Below are 11,139 nucleotides of genomic sequence, written 5' to 3'. Positions count from 1 at the left end.
AACACTTACCCAATCAACAATTATTAAAAGCTCAAAGGATAAGAAACTTATGAATGAAACAATACAATAGTTTAAAGGTTAGAGTTAAGATGCACACAAAATTTATACTAGTTCGATTTCAAAGAAATCTACATCAAATTGATGCAAGTAACCCACTTGAATCTTTCCACTATCATCTTTTGAGTTGCAAACAAACTCACAAGCAAATGCACACCACAAATTTCTAAACTCTTGAAAACCTATCAAGAACTAAAACCACAAGTGGAAAACCCAACCCACTACACGCAAACCATTGAGAAACCTACTCAATGAAAATCAAAATTACAATTAAGGAAAAATGTCACCTGATCTATGAAAGATATGAAAGTTTTGAAATACTTCTTATGTAGTCTCAAACTACCCTTCATGATCCATGCCAAGATTCATTAAATCTATGTGAAATGATGTTTTCAGTCAAGGATCAAGGTGGTGATGACAGTTTGAAGTTTTTAGAAAATATCTCAATGAAAACACAATGAAAAATACGAGAGAAACGTTATCACACACCAAGTATTTTGAAAATTTCATTTTCCCCATAACTAGAATAGTTGATTATGACAAAGAGATGGTTGACTAAATTGTTCTTTGCATCACCTGGGTTTTTTTGAAGAACATATAGTCAATTATATAATTATTTAATCGATTGTTTGTGAATGCAAAAAACTTCTTCGGAACCAGATAGTCGATTAAACACTTAAGATAATTGACTATCTACGAGCTATTATCAATTTTGAGGAAACGAAGGCTCAATATAGTTGACTATAATAGCATATAGTCGATATCCTGATGCAGAGTTGAAACTTAGTTATTTTAAAAGCTAAGTTACAAATTTCAACTCTTTAAGGCTAAAGATCAATGATCAATGCAATGTTAATCATGTTAGAGTATGTTGATCTACTTCTCCTAGTCTAGGATACATGTATGCATGATATCACACACACTAATAAAGAATTTTAAGTATAAACAAGCATCCTAATAATGGCTAATGGCTAAAGTTCTGTAATACAATTACATCATCAAAATAAACTAAGAGGCTTCATCTTCATGTTTACACTATTTTTTTTATTTTTTAGTTTTGGCTTTGACATGATGGCAACAGGGCTCGGATCCACACTGAACATACATCTTTTTTTTAAAATGTTTTTTAAAAAAATTCCACCTAAATACTAAATTAATATTAGCAAGTTATTTATTTATTTTCTTTGCAATGATGGGTTCTCTAAATATTTTTTTGGTGAGACTCTTTATTAAAGAACTTAGTAAGTTATTTTCTTAGATTATTTTTGTAAAGAGAAAAAGTTGTTGTAGAATATAATGACTCTTAGTACTTTTTTGTGAGGCTTATTATCATATGAAAATTATAAAGCTTAACAACCTTCTTTAATCCCCTAAAAAAACCTTCTTTAAGATTAATATATAAAATCTTAATTATCAATTTAATATTTCCTCATCTTGGGTTCCCGTATCCTATGTTTTAGACTTTAGTTGTGTTGGTGTTTGTGTCTCTGTAGGAGTTTGTGCTTCATAGACTATAACCCTGCAAATGCAAAATGAAAATCATACAAAATTCATATGTGAACACAATATCTGCATCCCATCTACCAAATCAAGAATCAAGATAAAAGATAAAAATTCATCATTGTTGCATAAGGATCATAGATTCAAAATGAGTGACTTTTTTTCAGTTACACAAGCCTTTTACTAAGAAAATTAGGAATTAGTGATTTCACAAAATTGGGATAATTGGATTATGAAATTAAACGGAAGAGAGACAAAAATACAATTTATTTGAATAACAAATATTGAAAGGTATATAGAGAAATAAAAGCAGTAAAAGAAAACGTCCCAACATAGGTAATCTCCATGTCGTCATGACTTGGGCCTTCGACGCAACAAACTATTGTGCTTGCATGAAGCTACAACCATTATCTGGTAATTAAACCTCCTAAGAAGACATAAAACATCAATTTCCTTTGTAAATAGGAAAAAAATGCATGAACAAAGAGAAAGGGAGAAAGAAAAAGGCAAAAATGAAGTCGTCAAAAACATTTTAAGAATAGAAAAGATTTTTGAGACAAATGAAAATTGGGGAGTAAAGTCGTAAAAAAAGAGGGTAAAAATGAAGAGAGAAAATGGGGAGTAGCGTCACCAGAAACCCCCTTTGGTAGCGAAAGGCAATCTATGGCGTTGGAGATGAAAATTGAAGGTCAAAGAAAAGAATAGAGATGGAGAAGATCATAAGTGTCTTGTGAATTTTGAATTTTAAAATTTTAAAAGAGAGAGGAAAAAAACTATAAAGATAAAATCAAAGGAAGGGCCATAGAAGAAGGGTCAATAAACGAAAAGGGATCAATAATGTCTTTTACAGTTTCCATAGACTAAGATTAGTAGACAAATGCTATATTTGATTTACCTTCACTTTTATATAACTTTCATCTATATTGATTACATATATAACTGTGATGCACTCACACAGATAAATATACTATTACTTTACTATATATAATAAAGAAAAAACTAATTATTATTATTATTATTATTATTATTATTATTATTATTATTATTATTATATATTACAATAATATTTATAATTTTATTTCTATTTCATAAATTAATAAAATATTATAATAAAAAGAACATTAAAATTAAAATACTAGGCACAACTAAATAAATAAATCATATCAATATTTTGTCAAATTTTTTTAAAAAATTTAATATTTATGCATTGACAATATAAAATAATTTTATATTATTATTCAATCACATATCATCATTTAAATTATTTTAAAATAATTTTATATAATTATCCAATCACATATCATCATTTAAATTATTTTAAAATAATTATTTTAAAAATCAATAAACTTATTATACATGACAAATTATGATTATATGATTATGTAAAACTTTTTACATCAGTTCATAACTCTTTCTCTTTTTGAAATTCTCAAGAAACATTATATACAAATTCTCTTTTTAAAATTCTCAAGAAACATTATATACAAATTTGTTCGCGCAGGAAAATTTATTGGAAATTTCCTACGAATTTCGAAAACCATAAGTACTAATTATCCACAAAAGAATTCCCTACAAAACAATTTGCAGGAAAATTCGTAGATAATGCGTTTCCTGCAGATTTTAAGCAAAAAAAAAAGCAAGAGAATTCTCATGCTAAAATTTATTGTAGTGTATTAAGCCTTCGTTCTACTAATTTCCCACTATCTCTCTTTTCTTTTTATCTCACTTTTAATTATAAAAATTGTAAAAGAAAATAAGTAGGGATAATTTTTTTAAAACATTACATCCAAATATATATTCGTACCTTTAAAATGAAACATATGTCAATTTACAATTGAGGAAAAAAAATGACAACAAAACAAACAATGAAGCAAAATAAAACAAAAACTCGTTGAGGAATTGTAGTGATGCCAGACTACTTTACCACTAAGATGAAGTTTTGGGAGACCATAATCATCTACACCACTAGATCATAGTGCATTATCCTACACTATTGAATAACTACAACAAAATCAGTCTTTTCCAAGGACCAAGCTTTGGCACTATTCCAACCGTACTCATCAACACTATACTTAATTTGAGTTAGATTACTTGTTTTTGTAAAGTACTACTCTCTTGTGAATCACTAGTTATGCTTTAACCAAGATAACTATCAGAATAAGTGGAATTAGTGAATGATGTTTGGTCAGAGACGATATCATCATCATCATGTACATATGTTTGATTTTTATGAAAAGAAGGCCTTGGAGGCAATTCAAGGCTTTCAATCTTCCCTTCAAGCATCTCCACTACCCTACTCATTGAAGGACGATCACTTGGATTTAACTGAATACACCAAAGTGCAACCATGAACATCTTTTTAGATAGAATGTTGTCCTCTTCAGAAGCATCGTTCATGTTAATATTTTTCTCTTCTTTAAATTGATCATAAATCCAAAAGGGGAAGTAATGTTGGCTTGAATGTTCTGCATGAGGATTTGAGTTCCTTCTCCTACTCGCCATTTCCATCAAAAGCATTCCAAAGCTATAGACATCAGCCTTATAAGACACTCCTCCAATATTTTTGTAAAACAATTCTGGAGCCATATAACCCAAAGTTCCTCTTGCTGCAGTCAAATTGACAACGCCGTCATTTTCAGCATGTAGCTTCGCAAGTCCAAAATCTGAAACCTTTGGAACAAAATTGACATCTAAAAGAATATTGTGAGGCTTGATATCAAAATGTAGAATTTGCATATCACAACCTTCATGCAAATATGCAATCCCACCTGCTATTCCGAGAGATATTTCATATATTTTCTCATGGCTTAAAGGGATACCTTTTTCTTTAGAGAAAATGTATTTATCCAATGACCCATTAGGCATGAATTCATAAACTAGACCACGCTTTTTTCCTTCAACACAATATCCAATAAGTCGCACCACATTTACATGGTGTATTGTTCCAATGGTAGCTACTTCATTGATAAAATCTTGTCCATTATCATTGGATTTGGTCAATATCTTGACAGCTACATCTAACCCACTTCGGAGTTTTCCTTTGTATACAGAGCCAAAGCCCCCTTGACCCAATTTCACTTTGAAACCTCCAGTCATTTTCTTGATTTCTTTGTATCCGTATCTAATGGGATTTAGATTGCTATCCAGCAAGAAATTTTCGATATTTTCATATATTGACAAATGTCTCCGTCGCCATTTGTAGATCAATAACACAAATAGAAGTACAACTCCAATCAGATATCTGGCAGCCAGAAAAATTGGTATAACATTTCGTCCTACGAATATTCCTCCATCGAAATATTGCAGTCCAACTGCGTTGTCCAACTGTTTTGTACTGAATGTTATTCTGCTGCCTATTCCTGCATAGATGTTTCACCATATGAGTAAGAAGCACCAACATTCTTCGTCTGATTTATAACTTGGTTCAAGCAGCAAATCCCATGAATATTATTATATGATGTTAATTCGTTTTTAAGGAAACAAAGAGAAGGATCTTACCAAAAATAATACCTCTAAGATAAGCTGCAAAACAAAAATATAAAAGAATAAATAATCGTGTCAATCCAAAAAATAATACACATAGCTTAAAAATAACTTCAAAGACAGAAAGATTTGAGTATTGACTTAAAGAAACATACATAAAATAAAAATTATACCAATTCTATCAAATATAAGTGTTTCTAGTTATATGTACTATGAGATAATCATTAATTATCATAAATAAACAAATACAAATTCTATTGACTACAACTTTGTTAGATTTGTATACTATCAAGCATAAATTTGAAGACCAACAATATTTTGAACTTTGATATCTTCAATATTATGACATATGTGTTTGCTAAAACAGGTGGTAATAAGGTTTAAACTTAAATTTTGATATAATTTTGTCTAAATCATCCTACAACTAGAGTGACACTTGTGAATTACATATATATTATGTATAGAAATATTTTGTTATCCTATTAACCGTAAAAATCTACATGTAATTTACGTAAATCTTGTTGTGAGGGGTCAATGGTGAGTGAGGTCTAAAATAAATTTTAAAAGAAATATTTAATTTTAAATGAAATAGTTATATAGTGGTCCTTTTTTATCAACATATTTAGACTTTTTCCTACATATGAGGCCTTTTTTGCTTTCTGCCAAAAGGTTTTTATTGTAGGCCTAACTTGGGTTTTAGTTATTTTACCGTTGAGTCAATTCTGCTTATTGCAGTAGAAATGATTCCTTACCTCGAGTATAGCCCCAAAATTGTTGCAAAGGTTCTGAAACATTGAAAACAATAATGTTAGCATGTGATAAAATTTTGAAAATGAAAGAACAAACTTATATAGAGAAACAATTAACCACTGACTTGTGTAAGTATAGAAACATGTCATTTTTTTAGAAAATTAACATGATAATCTTTAATGATGCAATGAGTAATTATCATGAATAAAATAGGTCATTTTCGTTTTTGGAGGAAAAACAGGGTTGTCTCTTTGGTCAATCACCATATCGGGGACAAATCATCTTGCCTAGCTAACATGTTACCTTTTGGGAAAAATACCAATAGTAACTCATATTTGAAGAGTTGATTAAGTAAATTGACATTATTAAAGGATAGTTCAATAAATAGGTACTAGAATATTAAGAAAAACCTAAACTCAAATATTTAAAAAATAGTTATATCTAATTAATCTTTTACATATATTTTGATTTATCCAATAAGAAAATATATATATTGTTTTATTTGATTTACGTAGCAGAATATGCTTATTATATTGCCAAAAACGATTTATTGTCTTTACTTTCACCCGACCCCAACCCGCATAAAGAAACGCATAAAGTCACCACCACCACAATAATATTAACAATCATCAACTCCATAACAATTATTTTTTACCCGGAGCGGATCGCCCACATGTGTTGCGCTCAAGTTAGGATTCGAGTAAAAAAAGAGATATTTAAACTTGTCTTAAGCATTTAAACTTGTCTTAAGCAGGATTCGAACACGGGACATACAGGAAGCTTATCCGATGCTTGCTAGGTTAAGACTATGATTGTTTACATTCCATTAACATATAAAATATTTATATTTAATTTAATTATTTATCCTGTTTTATATTAGCAAAACTAGAATTTCACAAAAGCCAGGTTTAAACCTTTGTCGTTGAAGTCTCAACGGAGAAACTTTGGTGGCGTTTGTTTAAATGTTTCATGTTATTTTCATAAATAGGTCTAAAATTGAAAACAATAAATCAATGTTTTTAATATTTTCTAAAAAGGTAGAAATGCGGTGACAATTTAGAATACTTATTTTTTGATAAATATTTTATAAATCTTAAAAATTTAAAAATAAAAAATATTTTTAGAAAATTAAAACAAAAAATAAGAATAAAAATACTTAAAATTTAGAACACATTTTTTTAGAAATATTTTTTAAAAAATAGACCCAAAACTGAAAACAACACATCATTTTCAGCATCTTAAGAGGTAAAAATGTGGTAGTACCTCATAGTATTTCTTTTCTCAATATTTTTTTAAATGTTGAAAATTTGAAAATGAAAATATAAATGAAAACATAAAATAAACGTACTCAAACCAAGCGTCACTAGATATGGCAATGGGGCGGGTCGGGTACTGGTATTGTCTCCCCAATCCCTTACCCCGACTCCTCAACATATCCCCATACCCGTACCCGATACCCGACGGGTTTGAGTTTATTGTCCCGTCCCCGTACCCGTCGGGTATCGGGTATCCCCGACCCCGTTCCACACACCATTTAGAAAAATATTTTTAAAAAAAAAATATAAAAAATTTGATTTTAGAAAAAAATAAATTGATTGTTAAACATTTATTTTTAACTACTTATATGTCAATAAATTTATTATAACGCGTGTGTCTACATAAATAGTTAAGAAAATAATATTAAATTATGTAAAAATTCTAAAATAAAATTAACTAGTAATAAAAATTATATACCTTTTGATTAAATTATGCAAAAATTCTAAAGATTTTAAGTAGCGGGGCGGGTTCGGGTTCGGGGTCGAGACGGGTCTAGTAATTCCATACCCGTACTCATACCCGTACCCGACTTTTGGTTATCGGGGAAAACCCGAACCCGAACCTATACTCGGTCAACTCAGGTATTACCCGTCAAAGTCGGGACGGATTCGGGTGGGTACCCACGGGTACGGGTTTTCTTGCCATGTCTAAGCGTCACCGTCAGTGAGCTGTTATAAGATATTAATTTCTATAAGCAAAAAATAATATGTATATATAAATATATATATATATATATATAATAATTATTTATATCAAGTCATAAGTGTCAATTAGTGATCTATTGGTTTGACTAATAATTCATTGTTGTTATTTATCGTAATAATGATAATAATAATTTTTAATTATATTAAAAAAAACAAGTTTCATGTTGGTCAAAGATAAGATTAAAATAAAATATATAAGTGAAGGATAATTTTTTATGAGTTAACTTTTTGGATTAAGTTACAAACTCACATTGTAATAAATTAATTAATAATATAAAAAATTATTGTATTTATGTTTATCAATATTATTAAATAAGAAAATATCCTTTTTTTGGTGTTCATAAATTTTATACAATTTTATGATTTATCAGTTTTAAAACTTATATTACTCTCTCTCTATAACTACCCACCACTCATGTTAGTTACTTTCTTTAACTTCTATTTTTTTTTTCATTCAAAATATGTAAAGAGACATGCTCTACTTATTAAACTAAAAATAATGTTTATTTCAATTGATAACACATTAAAATTTTTAGAAAGGATTTGAATTTCATTTCAAAAAATACACATGAATACCTTAAGGTATCACTAAGGACCAGGGAGCCTAAGACTCTACCTAGGTGATATCTAATAATAATAATAATAATAATAATAATAATAATAATAATAATAATAATAGTAGAGAAACCCGTTCATACCGCACTTATCGGTCGTATGGTAGGCGTAATGACAGAAATGTCTATCACACTGCACTTCTCCGTTGGATTCATTGATAACACACTTGGTTCCCTTTCCACATCGATTCTCGCAAATAACCGGCAACCACGACAGCTGAAACCCTTCAATTATTCTTTTATGGATCTCATCGTAGGTGAAATTCCCCTTTTCCGCCTCCGAAAGACTCCAATTTGCCAAGGTAGCCACCATAAGATCGCACCCAACCGTGATGTCCTTCACACGATACTCAAGATACGATGGTTCCAAAAGAGCATAGACATGCCCTTGTCCTTGGGTCGCACATCGACTAGTGTGAGTAGTGTCCACCTTAACATATCTAGGATCGCCAGTGACTGGATTGGCGCAGTTGAAGTACCCAATTCTGGTGAAATCAAGGTCCAAAACAAACGGCTGTGATCCAAAATCATCTGGGCCGACCAGGCCCGTGGGCCTGAAATTACCATCCCATAAGAAATTGCGAGGGATGAAACAATTTGAGTCCTCCACTGCACCCGCGTCACTAACCTTGATTTTGTATCTCTTGTAATCGATATCTTGTACATGGTATTTTCCCGAGAACAAGGTTAACAGCGTCGCGTTATTCACGCAATCTAACTGGTACCTTGTGTCGCCGCAGTGGCTTGGGTCGTCTTTGAGGCGAAATGGGAACGATATGTTGCCAATTATGCCGCAGGATGAAGGAGGGCATGGTTGGTGCTGTTGCTTAGCGATGCAATTTGGTTGGAATAGGAGAAGAATTGCAGCGAATATTGACACGAGGGTGCGTGCACTGCAAGAGCACCACCGACACGAGGCTTCATTTTCCATCCTTCAGAAAGTCATGAAAATTGAAAAATGTTCTCTCCCATCTTGCTCTTATTATTGCCGAATTTTGGAATTAAAAAATGGCCTTCCCTTCATCCACACCCGCCCACTACTCCACTAGGCCTCAGCTTTCTTCTTGTTCCCACCAGCGGATCGAAGAATAAAACAATTAAAATTTATTTGGGAAGTCCATCAATAAAAAAATATTTATGATTCGTATTTATAAATTTAAAAAGATCTCATATTTTAATTAAAATGATATATATATATATATATATATATATATATATATATATATATATTAATAAAAGTCCAACATGTTTATAATAAAAAAATTCTTTTAAAATTTACTTTTTAAGTCTTATTTATGGTTTTGGACTAGTTCTCGTTCACACCAGGCCTTAGATTTTTTCTTGTTCACATTTTATTCTTCCTCCTTCCCACGGCCCCACCATACCAATATTAATTTGCAAGTTGCAATAATTGCTGTATGTCATTGTCATGTTTCGGTTTAGAAGAATAAAGTCATCATCAATTGGACGAAGATAATGATTCTCACCAAAGGTAGATGAAGATATTTGATTAGATCATTCGAGCGTTTATTTTTTCTTCGAAATATAACATGGAAATAGAAATGTTACTCTTGGGAATTATTAAAAAGACTGTTTAATTATTTATTAAAATTGATTGACATTATTTTTTATATTTCTAGGAATGATAAAAATACAATTTTAGTTAAGTTAAATTTTTCTAAAATATATATTATAATTATTAAAATATCTTTATTACAGCCCTTGCTTGCTCCTCATGTATTCAATGATTACAATAATGGAAAGAGAAACAAAATTTGTCTATTAAAGGGAATACTAAAGGAAAAAGGAAAAAAATTATTGTAAAATATATGAATGAAATTGACAATAAATCATATTGCTGAATATTAATTGGATAAGAATGAAATTTATGTGATTGAAAAAAATTAAGCACATGAAGAAATAACGGAACAATACTCATGAAGAATTATTTAGGTCTCATGAGAATAATTTTTTCTCATCTTTTCTATCGAGATTAAATATTAATAAAGCATGAAAATATATTTTTCTCATGAATAAAATATATACATGATTAATTTTTTATGACTTAAAAAAACATGGAATAATTTTTTTCCCTATAAACTATTTGTATCAAATGACTTGCATGGTTTTTCTTTCTTATTACTATTTGTAGTGTTGACCTAAGATTTGTTAATTTTGCCGCTGTTGTCTTTATAGCAATTCCAATAAGTAAACATGGGGCCGCGTATGGACGCCACCATCACCGCCCACATGATTCCGTCAGTTGTTTCATGCATATTCTATATAATACTAATGCAATATACAAATATTTAAATATAAATATAAATAATGTAATAATCCGTACATTGTACTCATATTTAGTTTATAATTAATAAATTTTATATATTTTATTATATTTCTAATTTTTAATTTTACAAAAATATATGTTAGATGTGTATATAAATATTTAAATATGTACTTATATATTTACGTAAATATATATTCACATGTGTGTTATATATCTAGGGATGAATATGACTCAATTTGATATGCAAATTCAATCTGATTTGAAATTAATTTAGATGGATTTGGTTTTGAAAATTAGACTTGTTACATCAATCAACAACGATAACTCTTATAACAAATGACATAAAAAAATGAAAATAGAAATAGAAAAGGATGTGAATTGGAACTAATTTTAGAAAGAAAAAAAAAACTAATTTTACGGGAGAACA

At 29.7% G+C, this 11,139-nt stretch overlaps 1 protein-coding gene across 1 annotated transcript; it reads right to left on the bottom strand.

Moving 5' to 3' along the window:
- Positions 1–3,423: 3,423 nt before the first annotated feature.
- On the bottom strand, positions 3,424–9,543 carry LOC100820366 (LEAF RUST 10 DISEASE-RESISTANCE LOCUS RECEPTOR-LIKE PROTEIN KINASE-like 2.1). The gene is made up of 4 exons (XM_006603976.4): positions 8,510–9,543; positions 5,793–5,825; positions 5,056–5,079; positions 3,424–4,916 (listed from the first exon to the last, which is right to left on the bottom strand). The coding sequence occupies exons 1-4, from the start codon at positions 9,354–9,356 to the stop codon at positions 3,694–3,696; spliced, it is 2,127 nt and encodes a 708-aa protein (XP_006604039.1). The 5' UTR covers positions 9,357–9,543; the 3' UTR covers positions 3,424–3,693.
- Positions 9,544–11,139: the final 1,596 nt, after the last annotated feature.

Source organism: Glycine max, chromosome 19, assembly GCF_000004515.6.
Source record: "Glycine max cultivar Williams 82 chromosome 19, Glycine_max_v4.0, whole genome shotgun sequence".
Lineage (NCBI taxonomy): Eukaryota > Viridiplantae > Streptophyta > Magnoliopsida > Fabales > Fabaceae > Glycine > Glycine max.
This window is presented reverse-complemented; position numbering and strand designations above follow the sequence as displayed.

What these genes read in the sequence shown, in the direction of transcription:
- LOC100820366 (XM_006603976.4), bottom strand. Translation starts at nt 9,356, where the DNA reads ATGGAAAATGAAGCCTCGTGTCGGTGGTGCTCTTGCAGTGCACGCACC. An exon ending in CCATACGACCGATAAGTGCG is followed by an intron (nt 5,826 to 8,509) that starts GTATGAACGGGT and finishes TCAATGTTTCAG; the next exon opens with AACCTTTGCAACAATTTTGG. An exon ending in ATTTTGGGGCTATACTCGAG is followed by an intron (nt 5,080 to 5,792) that starts GTAAGGAATCAT and finishes TTTGTTTTGCAG; the next exon opens with CTTATCTTAGAGGTATTATT.